The 15559-nt window shown below is 40.7% G+C and overlaps 1 protein-coding gene across 1 annotated transcript in view; it reads right to left on the bottom strand.

The window, feature by feature from the left end:
* Window positions 1-15214, bottom strand: part of LRCH2 (leucine rich repeats and calponin homology domain containing 2) — a 225273-nt gene extending 210059 nt beyond the window's left edge. The window contains exon 1 of the mRNA XM_084788947.1: window positions 15053-15214. Coding sequence (XP_084645073.1) covers window positions 15053-15182 — 130 coding nt within the window. The 5' untranslated portion in view covers window positions 15183-15214. The remainder of the gene's footprint in view (window positions 1-15052) is intronic.
* Window positions 15215-15559: the final 345 nt, after the last annotated feature.

Below are 15559 nucleotides of genomic sequence, written 5' to 3'. Positions count from 1 at the left end.
CTGTGAAAATATATATGCTCTGGTATGGCTTAGAAAAGTAAATCACTTCAGCCTGATGTTCAGGATGTTCAGTTCAGAAACTCTGATCGGCATTAAGCCAGTTCTAAAACTAATCACTGGCTTAATGCACTCCTTTATTTTTTGTTTTTTAGTTTAATTTATTTCTTAATTTATTTACTTTACATCCCAATTGTATCCCCTTCCTCATTTCCTCCTGCCCCTCCCCCATTCCCGTTACCTACTACTCCAAGTCAGGGAGGCCTCCTCCCCCACTACCAACTGACCCCAACCTATCAAGCCTCATCAGGACTAACTGCATCCTCTTCTTCCTCTGTGGCCTGGTAAGACACCTCACCAGGGGGAAGTGACCAAAGTACAGGCAACAGAGTGTTACAGGGACAGCCCCTGCAACCCTTAATAGGGGATTCATATGAAGACTGAACTGCCTATTGGCTACATCTGAGTGAGGCCTAGGTCCTCTCCATGCAAATCAATCTGGCCATTTCTCAGAAAACTTGGGACAGCTCTACCTCAAGGCTTAATTATACCATTCTTTGGCATATACCCAAAATATTCTCCACAACTTTAAAGAACTTGGTGATAGAGGCCTGATGTTAAAAAAGTCTTCCCTGAAAGCTTTCTACCTGAATTGAATATCCAGTATATTTGGGAGGCAATGTAGGTCTTACTATACACTTCTAAGGCTTATACATTAGATCATTGTTGTTTATAGTACACTGCAAGATCACTGACGACAAAAATCTATATATTTTGTATTTGTTGTATTTAAAATTCCATTCCTGGGGATGAGAGTGTAGAGTGTTTGGCTGGCATGTCAAACCTTGGGCCTAACCCCTAGCACCACACAGAACAAAACAAAATAAATAAACACTCCCCAAAATAAAGCACCATTCCCAAAGATTCTGGATCACATTGAATAGATACAAAATACATACATATGTGTCAAATTGTTGACATAATTCAAATAGTAAATTGAGTGAAATTGAGCAGGAGGTGGCATAAAGTGAACATTATATAACTGGAAAAAAACATTACTTTTTTACTTCACAACATGTTTTATGGTCAGCTTGTCATGCTATTCTGACTCAAAAAAAAAAAGTAAAGTCCATTTCCTTGTTTGGTTTACTGTTTATCCATTCATCTGGTTTTTGGTTTTGCTTTTGTTTCTTGAGAGAGAGTTCCACCTACATAAATGAGAATGACCATGAATTCTTTCTCTTCCTCCCTCAGTCTCCTGAGTGCTCGGTTTATAGGCATGTGTCACTGTGCCTGGCTTTTTAAATGAAAATCTGTATTAATCTATACTCATTTTTATGGCATGGCTGGCCTTACATTATATATATAAAAAAGTATGTATTGCTAAATCTGTCTCTCTTCTGAATGTTATTACTCTCATTGTTCATTTTGGGTGAAATCTCAGAACAATCAGATTGCCTTGAGAAAGTTTGAGAATTTGTGAAGACATTTCAAGTAATTCATCTCTCATGTCATTTTTGTTGGTCTCTCTGTGTAGCCTTGGATGTCATGGACTCACTTTGTGGATCAGGATGGCCTTGAACTAACAGAGATCCACCTGCTTCTGCCTCCTAAGTGCTGGGATTAAAGGCAGATACCACCACACCCAGATATAAACATTTTTACATTTTTGCTTTGTGTTTGGTTTTTCAAGACAGGGTCTCTCTGTGTACCCTTGGCTATCCTGGACTCCCTTTGTGGACCAGGCTGGCGTCGAACTCACAGAGATCTGCCTGCCTCTGCCTCCGCTAGTGCTGGGATTAAAGGCCCTGCTCATCTTCTCTCTCTCTCTCTCTCTCTCTCTCTCTCTCTCTCTCTCTCTCTCTCTCTCTCTCTCTCATCAGCTATACCATTTGGAAAATGTCTGTTTTAAAAATAAATGTAAAGAGCAAAAAATGTAGCAAGTTTGAGTCTACTTCTTCCATCAGGGTGTCCAGGCCTTGACACTTAATGGGGAGGGTGGGTTAGCAGGATCTTAGCCCTGCAGTGAGTGCTGGGGAGAATCAGCCTTCTCCATGAAGTAGTCAGTGCAATGGCTCACCTTTACATTGGTGAAGTGGGTAGGGGGTTTTCTGGTGAATGTATATCATTGGCTGGGGTTGAGGTGCTGGGAATGCTTCATTTGCATGAAGAGGAATCCAAGGTGCTAGCTGGATATATCCTTATAAGGAAATAGGAAGTTTTAACCTGAAATGTAGCTACCAGGATATCTTAAGAGTGACAGAGGTGGGGGTCACAAGACAAGTAGGACTGGGGCATGCAGGGCTAAACCAGGGAGGGAGAAATCATTAATTCTGCCTCCAGATGAGACTTTTGGGGTTTGGACAAGTCTTGACCTCAGTCTTGCTCCAGCCTGGTTCCCGAGACCCAAGGCTCCCTTTCCCACATTATGTTATTATGTCTGTCCTTCAAGAGGTCTCAGGAGTTAGAGAGCAAGCTTAATGTGTACTTTCTCATATCCTGACCTGCATGCTGGTAGGGCATGAGGTGGGACTTAACTATACAGATGATGTTGTAAAAGGAGTCTAGTATAAAAGTACATAATGCAAATTATAACATGGTAAGCACTAAGAGAAGAAAAACATTTTGCTGATGAAGAATCAATCAGACCACTTTCGGCCATGTGACATTGTACCTATTGCTTAACTTCACTATAAGTCAATGTTCTCATCTGTAAAGTGGAGATGATGTGCAAGGCTATTGTGAAAATAACATGAATTGTCACACATAAAAGCAGTGACAAAGATGGCCTGGACCAAAGAACTGCCTGGTGGCTCCATGTTGATTTTAATAATCAGGATGAGTTGGAATTCTCAGAAAGAAGTCCAGACCGAAATAGTTAGAAATGGCAAAAAAGAGGAAAATAGACACATATATAAGTTAAATCTAGTGATTATTTTAACTCTGAGAAAAAATTAATGACTACACTGACGTGTACAATATTTATATAATAAAAATAATAATGGCTGAGCATGGTAACACATGTCTGTGATCTCCACTACTCAGGAGGTGGATGAGGAGGATCATGAGTTCCAGATCAGCCTCAACTACATGGCATGTTCTACATCAGCCCACACACATGAGATCCTTCCAAGAAAAACAAGATAATAGGTAAATAAAGTAATAATAAAATATGCCAGCAACCACTAGCTAACAAGTCAGTGATAAGTAAGCATCCAGAACATGCCTATTTGTGAATTTTCCACTTTGCTATTAAGAACTATAACCAAAGAGTGTTTCAGTGTCACAGGGATATTGAACTTTTGTGTATACATCACGAGAATAAGTTTTCAAAGCTTTATTCATTATTTCCTAAGGTCAACAATTTTTTACATGCTACCATTCTCCAATAAATACAAGAGTGAGAACAATTTTGATGTAGTAGCATAATACCATCCTTTCCAAAGTTGTTGCAAGTGGACAAAGTGTTTGACTAGCATTGTAGTTGGGGTTTTTTTTTTCTTTTTAATTGTGGTTATATTATGATGGTTGGCAAGGCAAATTTCTGTTGATGTTTAGGGAGAAAATACATCATCAAAATATAAAATTGGATTTGATTTTGATTCTACTAGATTTGATTCCAAGGAAGGAAACCATGTATGTTATTGCGTTGTTTTCTATGTTGATATGAACTATAAACATACTATTTTCTATTTATCTGAAACAAGAGCAAACAGCAGCCTCAGGAAGCAACCAACCATCCTATCCAGCTGTGCTGCCTATGAACCACAACAGCCAGGATGACATGATAACCCTAAGGGTACAAGAGTGGCATGTATACCTTGGCGGTAACCAACAGCTCCCTAATTGACATAAGGCCCACTCAATAAGAGGGAGACTATGCTGGAGACAGAAAACCTAGATAACTATTCAGAGCTGGTTTACTCATGTTTATTGGAGGAGAATCGACAACCAATAATTTAGTAAGCCAGCATAATCCCTAACCACAGTCTATAAACTTTTGTCCTTATACCCACAGATAAGTATAGTCTTCCCCTAACATCAAGGAAACTTCTCTTTGCAACAGATGGAGATCATTACAGGAAATCGCAATCAATCAAAATGCAGAGTGGTGGATCATAGTCCCAACTGATGCATCTACAATACAACTCCCACATTGAAGTCTCAGGGGACATTGAGGAAGAGAGGGCTAAAAGATTGTAAGAGCCAGAGAATTGGGGAGTTTGCTGGGAAATCTTGTCCCTAGGAGTGTCAGATGCTATATATTTTTGAAGCCTCAACAAAATGACTTCCTAATATGGAGATGAACAGGGACAACAATGAAAGATATGCTAAAGTAGACTGCAGAAAGCCTATAAGGCCTCAACAATACACCAAAGACCTATAGGCAACAAAGGAATGCTAAGAGCAGGAGAAATGATGCATACCAATTGGTTAGCCAAAACCAAATGGTCAGCCCTAAAAAAGTACATACAAATAACATCATACAGACTAAATAGGTAGTATTTATGAATTTAGGAATTTATGTGATGTAGTTATATGACAATCCACCCCATAAAAGGAATACTTTAAAAAAACATAACTTTATGTTCTAGGATACACAAGAGTTGTGGGGACACTACATCCACTTAGGTTTGGAACAATCAACAAGATTAGCTTACCCCAGCTTGGGGCAATTAATATGGAATACGCAAAGCTCTTTCTATTTAACTTCCCAGTGAAACTACACTGTTTTTGTGTCCATAATATTTCCCGAATGGAGGTAGCCTCCATCTCTTCCTAGGGCTCTGCAGGATTAGAAAAACTCACAGCAGCATTTGGCAGTGAGGTTGTCTTAACCTGACCCAGGCAATTACCCCTGGCATCCTAGGAAGAAAATGACGTTTCTGAGGAATTTGTGGCATTTTGGAAGAGGGAGAAAAATGTGTAAGGCGGCATTGGAAATAGTGTATACTTTAGAGTTGAACACTATTTAGAGAAGTTGTCTTTCTGATGTTGGCCAGCAGCTATTGGATGCAAAGCTCATTCCATCCCACTCCTATTACCAAAACAATTTGTCATTAGAGGGGATTAACCTCAGAGGGGTGCATTTGCCATTAGAAGATGAAGCACAAGTCTAATCACTGTAATCCATAATTTAAACGTTCCAAGTTGATCAGGAGTCATGTTGGAATTTTCTAGGCTTTGAAGGCAAGTTTCCTTAAATAGACTTGAGACCTGAAACACGACCAAAATATATTTTATGATCTTGGAGGAAAAAAATCTTTCCTCCAAAAGACTTTAAAGGAAAAAAATTTTTTTAAATCAGCTATATCTTATGATTAAAAAATGAGATGCATTTGAACAAACAAGTAATAAAATACAGGCACACCAAAGATGTCATGAAAAAGTAATGTCCCTCTGATGTCTAACGTTAATACATGCTTTCCACAATTATAGATTTTATGACCTTTTCTTTCCATCTGGAAGTAGTTTTAAATGTGACAATAATGGCAGATGAAACAGATAATTCAGGTTGCAGACCCAGTATTCTATCCCAACAAACCATTATTTCTCTCCCAAGATACATTCCCAAAGGTCTGCCAATTACAACAGTGCGACTGTTTCAAAAGAATGCTCACTGGAGTTCCCAACAAAAATAATTTCAAGGAGATACAGCCATTCAAAACATTCACAAATGAACTCCATACTTTGTTACCTCAGTTTTGGGCACAAATATTAAGGCAATATGATTTTTCTCATTCAAAAAAATATGGCTTTGTCTGCAGTCAACAACAAAATTCATGCTCTCAGTTGGGAAAAGAATGCCTGAAGATACATAGAATTGTACTAACCTCTTGTACTGCTAAAGTGAACATCTTATTCTTGTTACTGACAATGTCATGGACTTTGATTCCACCCCCTGACCCATCAACCCCTCTTTAATGTCTCTGGCCATTTGGTGCTTGCATACGTTTGTAGACTGTCTAATATCTGTGTTCATAGCAAACCACTGTGCTTAAATTGTACAGAAAAAAAGAGACTGTGGTTTCTTGGAAGCTAAATGAAACTGAACTCAGCAGGACTTTGGTTCTATTTTGGGCTTCTCTTTGGACACCTCATCCTACTTTGACCTTGAGCAAGTATTGTGTCATCACTCTACCCCAAATGGTGCAATTATGTCTCATTAAAGTAAGACTCCAATACCACATTTTCCATAGCATAATTTATAAAGTAGGAAATAAATATAAAATGCATTAATAGAAGCATAGCTCATTTAAAATGCTTCAAGCCTCACTGTATAATGGCACCATCAAGTGTACAACTGAAAACCCAAGAAATACATAGCTCTTTATGTCCTTGAGTAAGACCCGAGGACTCAGGAACAAAAGCCATTTTCCTTTCTTCTCTTTCTGGTGTGTTTTCTTCTTTATATGTATTGAAAAGGGAATAAAGTTTGCTGAATGAAACTTGAATCTAGAATGTATAGGTCTACATGAGAAAGTCAGGAAAATAATAAGGGCGGTTTTTATGAATAAGAGGAAGGGGCCTGAATGGTTGTCATTGATACCTTTGAGTATTATCAAAGTTTCACAAGAGGAAACTGGCACAATTTCCTGCCAGTCTGGGATTTCTAGGCAACCAGGCTGTAATCCAAACTGCTTATTGAAGTTATATCTGGTAATGTGGTGCTTTAAAAAGCCAAACCTCAGAAATACATATGCAGATGTTGGGCATTAGATAGTGGCAAAGCAAAATTTCCTTTATTAAGATTGCTCTAACATACAGAAATAAATTCTAGAGCTACAATTATTTTATATAATAATTGATTATTAAGTCAGGTGATTATTACCCCTGATCCACTTTATAACATCAGTTCAATTGGTATAATAAAAAAATGGGGAGCATCTCTGGGGCAAGCTAGATACCTGCAACAGGGTAGCCTCCTGGAAATATATGGAAGTGACTCTAGCTGAGACTCCCAGAACAGAGGACATAGAGACTGAAGGGGCCACCTCCTAGCCAGGCAGGACTTCCACCCAAAATAAACCCTGCCTACAGAATGTGCAAGGATAAAGATGGAGCAGAGAATGAGAGAATGGCCAATCAAATGACTGCCCAAATCTGAGACCCACCCCCATAGGAGAGAGCCCACCATTAATGATACCTTGCTATGCTTGCAAGCAGAAGCTTAGCATAACTGTCCTTTAAGAGGCTCCACCCAGCAGCTGATAAATACAGCAGAGCTAGGGGAGTCGTGGGAAAGAGTGGGAAAGAGTGGAGGGGAAGGATAGTGGGACCCAGAGGGGACAAGATCTCTACAAGAATACCAACAGAGTCAACTAATCTAGTTCCGTGGGGACTTATAGAAACTGAAGAACCAACCAAAGCGCATTCATAGATTAGACCAAGGCTACTCAAACATATGAAGCTGATGGGCAGCTTGGTCTTCATGTGGTCCCCTAGCAAGTGGAGTGGGGGCTGTCTCTGATATGGACTCTGTTGCCTGCTTTTGGACCACTTTCCCCTGGCTGGGCTGCCTTGTCTGGCCTCAGTGGAAGAGGATGCGCTTAGTCCTGATGCAGCTTGATGTGGGGGTGGGTTGGTATGAGGAGAGGGCTCCCTTCTACTGAGGAGCGGGGGAGGGAGATAATGGGGCACAGTGTAAAAGAGTGGGACAAGAAAGAGAGGAAGGAGGGTCTGCAATAGGGATGTAAGGTGAATAAATCAATTTTCAAAAGGACGATTGCAATTGAGAACTTTTAGGAAAACAACAGTAATGTGTTGCACGATATATGATCACACTGTAAAACCAAAGATTATGTTGTCTTGAAAAAACTGTTTCTAGTTGTGATGCCTTTCAGCCATAGCCCGGACCTTTATTCCAAGAGCTCTCTGATTATTGTGAACAGGATTAAATAAAGTCAACTACAGGTCAACAGGCAAAACAAGCAGCCAGATGACAGGAGTAAGCATAGGAAAAAACACAGGGAGAGTAAGAGGAAGTCAGGAGGACCAATAGAGAGATGTACATTTAGTTTGAGGAGTTTTGAGGTGGCATGGAGGAGAACTTCCTGTTTCCTTCAGGATGCCAGTTGAAGAGGTCACCTGGGTGCTTTCTCTGTCTCTCTGGGCTAGCCGACTTTCATCCCCTCCCCCCAACACACACACAAAAATAAATCTCAAGAAGTGCAGAGATAGAAGGGTCATTACAAATAGGTACATCATTTTACACACAAGTAAACTGAGGCACAGGTAAAAGGAGTTTAATATCACTATTTAGGCTGGAAATCAGATCTTTTGAATATCATTAGATTAGTAAATACACCATTGTTTACATGTGACATCTTACAATCTGAAATTTTTCTAGAGGTTATGCCTGTTGAATTTTCCTTCTTCCTGAAAGAGGTCCAAGTACTAAAATATGAAACCAGTATTTGAGACCATATTCAGTCCTGATTTTGCTTTTCATTTCTCTACCAGTGTGACATAAGTTGTTAATTATTATTATTTGTTACAAGTCTTTAAAAATGAAAATAGTTGGGAATATTGAAAGTAAAACCCATTGTCCAACAAAGCTACAAGAACCTCTATGGAATAAAATAATAACAAACACAATTATTGGCAAGAAGTCTCATCATCACAACCCTATTCCACAGGTCTGTAGTCATGCTGGACCCCCTCTCCTATGCCTTATGGAAAATGGCAAAGTGGTACTTACTGCAGGCAGACAAGTTGGGGAAAAAAGGTCCCGGCTTAGTGGATAAGTTACCAAACAGTGTGGCCACTGCCTATGCCTGTAGGACCTTTTCACCTTCTGCCCATGTACCTATTCGAAGGGTGATTTAACATAATTTTAAGCAGAGACCATTAAATGTTCAGTCTTCATAGCAGAGCTGTCACATCTATCTGAATCCGCATTATTAGTGATAAGTTAATATGCAGCTGTAGAAAACACTCAGCTTGGGTTTGCCTGGCTTGGCTTCAATATCAACAAAGACAAGAGGCCCAAATCTCTGTGGTATGTATTGTTACATCACCAAACACACTGACGGGTTTCTTAAGATCCACAGACTGCTCTGTTCCCCTCTGCTGTCCAGTCAAATCCCTGTGATGCTTCAAAGCTTTGTCCAAGCTGTGCTGGCTGACACATTCCAATCTTCATTAATAGTTTCTTTCTTACTTCCCCTAAGACTCATTGTCTGCGGAAGAATTTGGCATCAGCCTGGTCCTGAATGGCATTTGGCCAGGGGCCTCAGTAACACTTCAATTACTCGGAGACATCAGACATCTGCTTCCCTGCAGGAACAATTTCAGGGCAAGACAGTCTGGCTACTCCCCACCAGAACTTCTGCCTTATGAGGTAAGGTGAACATAGAAAGCAGATCGAAACTGCACAGCTGCACAATGCACCCAGAATGGCCAGATAGGACGCAAAATTTGAGGTTTCAGGGGTTCAATACTCAGTGTCCCCTATACGAATAGAGCCATCCTTCCAACTCACTACTGTGAATGCCTAGAGCCTGACAGAATCTGCCTTCCCTATGATGGAAAGGAGCTTTAGCCAACTCCACTAACTTGAATAGGAAAAACTGTAGCCTACTTTCAAATGTGAGAAAAGAGGTTGGAAGCATAGCCCAACAGCAGACTAACATGGTGAACACTCTAGATACACAGAGCCCATAAATAAATAAGTCAGTCAACATATACGGTCTAAAACAAAGGTAAGAAAATGAATGCTCATGCTGTAGTGTGTGTATGAGTGTGTGTGTGTGTATATGTGTGTGTGTGTGTGTGTGTGTGTGTGTGTGTCTCACAGGAAGAGGTATGTTGAAGTACAGTGAGCTACATGCAAGGAAACAGCACAGATGAATGGATTTCTCAACTTGCTCAGACCAGCCCTGACACATATGTTTTAGTGAAGTTGAAAGAGTCTACCCTATTTCCTCCAACCATCAGCAGAGTGCGCAGCCCTGGCCGCCATTTTTATTCTGGATGTAGAACACACACTGGAACTTCAGGTGCTTTCTGACTATTTCATAGACATTTATCTTGAATCCCTAGAGAAATTAAAACTTAACATGGAGCCATTCCCCATATCCACGCTGCTCTCCTAGAGTAAACATTCAGCCAACATTTGTATGATTGAATGGAAAACCAAATCCCTAATATTAAATGTCAATAAAATATGCTTTTACTGTTGTAAAGAAAATGCACTCGCATATTATGTTCAAAGTCAATGAAAAAAAAAGAATTAACAATTGCCAATATCATTTACACAAGTGTCGTTCCATTCAATAAAACCAGGCAAACCTTATAATCACTAGCTAGGCTCTGGGAGATAATGACCCTTCTTTATAAGACATGAGGATTTTTTTCCTGTTGGGAAGCAACACACATTCAGGAACTGAGACAAATATCAATAGAACAAAAGCTGTAGCTCAGCTGTTTGGAGGAAATCAATTCCAACAGCTCATAATTTTCAGGCGTACACATTATGAAACATTAAGCAAAGTGGCAGCACCTGGCTTCAGAAGCATCCTCTTCTCTGAGACAACTACTAATTTGTATGAACTAAAATGGGAAATAGCCCCTCCCCACTCTTGTCATGTAAAGCTTGTAAACCAAGATGAGAATGGTAGCAAAGGGACACATATTTAATATATAATATAATATTTCTATGTGTATATGCATGTAGAGAGAGAATGTGTATTTCATGTAACTTTCACAAATAAAGCAAACAGTGGGCTGCACTAAGAAAATGCTTAAGGAAGTGACAGCTGCAAGCTGTGAGTGGAATATATGAGGTTCAGCCTATAAGGAAGACACAAAGGATGATGGAGCATCAAAAGAATAGAAGTGAAGATCACACTTTAACTCGGTTATCAGCTAAGGCATTTCCATTCACGTAGTAACTGGGACTAGTGAATAGGAGGCAAAGTACCTTTATGCGTTAAAAGCATTAGTTATCCACTGTCTCAAACACACCAATAATAGTAGTGTTTGCAGAGGAAAAAGTTGCGTGAGGGAAGCTAACCTGGGATTGTCTGAGAGAGAAGAGCAATGGGAATTGGTGGATGGGAACTTTTTAAAAGGTGCTAGGTGTTCTTGAGAAGCTTTGGCAAATAGTCATTGTATCATTGGCCAGAAGGACTCACTGAAGGAAGGTCAATTTGGCCTAGCTGAAGTAAAGAATATAGAACATATGAGCTAATGAAAATAAAACTAACAGTGACCACTGAACACGTACTGTGTACTAAGCAGACTTTCCTATACAGAATAGGGTAACTTACAGCATGATCTGCATAATATCACACACACACACACACACACACACACACACACACACACACACACACACTATAAAGATGAGGAAACAGAGATCAAAACAGAATATGCAACTTGTTCAGAAGTCACTCATCTAGTAAGTGGCAGAGCTAAGATGTGAACAGTAGTCTGACTCCAAACTGTGTAGTTAAAAGCACTAAAGCAGAGCCAGCTGTAAATGGGGATCCACATGGTGTCGTGCCATTGAGCTGATATGAGAATAAATGAGGTAACATGAAAACTCCAAGTCTGGCATGCATCCAATGTTAAAAAAAAAAAAACAAAACCAGGCAGCTATCATCATCTTTCGGGTCAACAGTGGGTCACCACATCCTGAAAGTATGAATTGTCTTTTAACAACATCCTTGACAGGTAGTTCCCAGCTTCTGATCATGCACCTCCCCAGGGGCAGGAAGCTCAGTCTTCTAGAAAGCTTCTTTTTTGTGCAACAGCTCAAGCTATTTAGAGAATTTTCCTTTGATCAGCTTAAACTGACCTCCCTAGAATTCTGCCTACCGGCTCTAGATCTGCCAGGGTGAATCACACAGAATGGGCTGGCACCCTCTTCCACGTGACAAGACAAATTAAAAATGACAAGAAACAGACAATCACAGAGGACTTTTGAGCTGATGAACAGCATAAAGATAGAGAAAAGAAAAGAAGCTGAGTTTGGTGAAGGCAGGTAAGGCTGCCCTGAAAAGCAGTGAGGGTACTGATTGGGTGGCCAGTGAATGGGATGGAGCAGGGATCCAGGCCAAATGGACCAGGACAAGAGCAGGTCAGAAAGGATGGAGAAGCAGCAGAGATAAAAGAAACATTTCACAAGGGAAAGTGGCCAGGGTGGGGACTGGATTAAATTAAAGGGAGGAGGATTAGTAAATAAATAAATTTTTAAAAAAAATCTCACCAAGGGCCCTAAGTTTTCAAAATAAGCTACTGTTTTATGTTGCTTATGAAAGGGCGGGGTGTGAATTTGGGGGTGTGATGATTTGGGACTTGAGTGCACAAACAACAAAATCAACACATGTGGTAAGTAGAGGTAGCTGGGCTAATATATTTAAGTTTTAAAGTAATCAACCAAAGAAGTTGGACTGGGCTGCCACTGAGAGACCTCACATAGTGAACTGAGGGGGTGAGGAGCACCCCTCCCATAGGTAAGCCTGGCTTTGTTGGCAAAGTTAAAGGATTGCTGGGGAACCTCTGACTGTACCCCTTTCCCCTGGTGTTCTTGCCTTTTCCTTTGGTAGTGTGTGATTTCCTATTCTTTACATCTGCAATATCCTTGTCTCTGATATGTTCTCTTAGTCCCTTTGTGTGGCTAAAACGGAATACAACCAACTTGATATTGATTTAAAACAACACCAACAAGAGCAACAGAACATGTCAAGGCCAGCCTGGGCTATCTGAGATCACATAACAAACAAACAAAAAAGCTCCATAAAATTATTGATCATACGTCTGAGACTGAGAAGTCTAAGATTGGGGTACCAGCAGAACTGGGTGTTCAGGGAGCCTGCTATATGTTTTCAAGATGCTGTGCTGCTGTTGTGTTCATGAGAGGGTAAATTATTAGATGTACAAGATGGACAACATAGAAAAGGCACCAGATTCCCTCCACCCTTCCCTTTTACGTAGGCAGGAATTATTCATTAAATCAGAATACTGTGACTTAAGACATTTCCCAGGAGGCATTCCTTCCAACATTGGAGACTAAGCCATTGGAAATTAAGGTTCAAATATATGAATAGAAGACAGGCATGTCTACACCATATCACCTCCTTCTTGAAAATATAATGAAAACAAAGCCAATTTCAATGGGTCAGTGTGGTCACATGGTACAGGTATTTCTAAGTCAGGAAACCCTGTCTCAGCTTCATCATTTTCTTTCTGAAACTGAGAAGGGCTTTAAAGCCACTTAAAACACAAAGAATTTTACGTGTCCAATGTATTTCTGAACACAGTCTTGGGTAATTGGTCAATATCATATCCCCATCTCCAGAGTCTCGGTTCATTCTCAGATGCAAAGAACAAAGAGGACTTGAGTGAGTACTGCTGGGGATGTGCAGGAGATACTATGGATAATGAAGGATCCAGAAACAACAGTCTTTGGCCATGGAACATAGGAGCTTGACATAGATATCCAAACGCATGCCTATAACAGATACGGAGTTCATTGCTGGAAGTAGATACGATAGCATGGGCAAACTACTGTTCCATTAAAAAAGACTTCCAGTGGGGGCACACAACAGTCAGTGTTTGCTGCATATAGTCCATATGCAAATAGATGTAAAGTATAGGCCTAGAGGAGAATCAGGGTGAGGAGGATGACAAATCCAGACCTAACGCAGACTTCACAGTGAGACCTCATCTCCCCATCCCCAAATACATATATAAGAGTAAATATAAAAAAGGCTGAGAGGGTCATATATGGAAGAGTTGATAGAAATTCATTCTGCAAAAGCAGGTAAAGATTGGGTTACAGGGATAGGAGAGATGTGCATGGCATTGTGGATATCTGTTTAGAGTATGAAGCTTCAAAATGAAAATATACTCCTAGATTATTTGCATGATACACCAGAATATAAAAATGCATCTCATTTTGAAATAAGAGAGAACTGGTCATTTAAGTCTGACAAAATATGCATCTGACAGTAGCAGTTTGCTATCACCAAGATAAACAGTTATGTTTGGGGGTGCTTAGGTTTTAAGTTGTAGTTGCTTTCTTTTAGTAGTGGGGTTAAAAGTAAAAGCCTTGGGCATGCTAGGCAAGTGCTCTCCAGCTGAGCTTTGTCATCAACCTTGCTCCCAGTTATTGAATGATGGAGAGCTGTCCCCACCCTACCAAGATGACTAGTCTCTGTAGGCACACAGCTATCTAAGAAACAGAATCAAGAAAAGGGATGCTGGGTGATGGGATGGAGGTCAGTTGTGACATGCTGAAGTCCTGGGTCAATCCCCAGGATGACCTTAGCTCAGTGTGGTTGTGCACATCTGAAGTCCCAGCACTTAAGAAGTGGAAGCAGGAAGATCCGAAGTTCAAGATCATCTTTGACTACATAGCAAGTTGGAGGCCAGTGTAGGGGACATGAGACCTTGTGGCAAAGGGGTGGGAGAGGAAGGAAGGAAATGAGTACTTTAAAAAGAATGCAAAGGAGGAGTGAAGTGGTTGGAAACTTGTCAGGAAGGCTTGGTACCTGACTTCACTGCTTTAAAGGTTAAGGTAGCCCAGCAGCAGGTGGTAATGCAGGAGAGAAAAGCTAGCTGCTGTGATTCACTACAGAGATGGGAGGGTCTTCCTCGCAGTTGCGACAGTGCCCTGTATCCCCTGATCTGGCACATTTCAGAGCCTGCTGACATGGTGATGCTAAAACATGATGTGGGAAGAAGAGTGAATGTGGGCAAGCTCAGCTTGCCACTCAGAGGGAAATGAGCTCATTTCTCCTGCTGGGCAATCCCCACCCCCTGGTTGATGGTAAATGGAATAAGACAGAGTAGCATTTAAATTCCATCATGATTTTTTTCCTCAAAAAGAAAAAACCCACAAGATGATAGCTTCGATCATCTGTTAAGCTGTTTATCATAGATATTGCCAGAAAGGGGAAAAGATTCAGAAACACTGTCTGAACTAAAATTTGAACCTCTTGTTTCTCTTTAAGACCAGACCGCCACCACCACCACACGTGCGCATGCTTGCGAGCCCACACACACACACACACACAAAGTAGCCAGAGTGGCCTGTGGCACTTACGATAGTCTGATGTGCCGGCTGGTTTCAAGTCACATATATATGAGCCTTTAATCCATAATGTCTCTCCCAGCACAATGTGTCTATGAGATTCTTTTCTTTCCTGCCAGAGCATGGTAGAGCTGTTATTCATGATCCTGTGATCTTCAAGACGGGTTCTGGCACACTCAGTGAGTTCTTTGTTCTCTTCAGACAGAACGGTCCCTCATCACTGAGCGCCCCCCCCCCGCCACTTTCCTCCCATGCTGACTCATACAGTTATAGATTCTCCTCCAGGAAAGCAATCCAGGACATTGTATAATCTGATCCTTTACTTGTTGACTCCCAGCAGTGCCTGGGAATAGGGAATTACTTAGTGTCACAGAAGTTTAATGATACACACACACACACAAAAATGATGATTCAAGCCAATCCAAGATGGAATACTTCCTGAAGACCTAAAGAGGTGTGTGAACTAATAGATATGAGGAAGAGAAAGGGTGTATTTAGGGACCTTTTGGATCTGAAAAA

This window comes from Acomys minous (assembly GCF_964271855.1).
Source record: "Acomys minous genome assembly, chromosome: 7".
NCBI classification, from domain to species: Eukaryota; Metazoa; Chordata; class Mammalia; order Rodentia; family Muridae; genus Acomys; species Acomys minous.
This window is presented reverse-complemented; position numbering and strand designations above follow the sequence as displayed.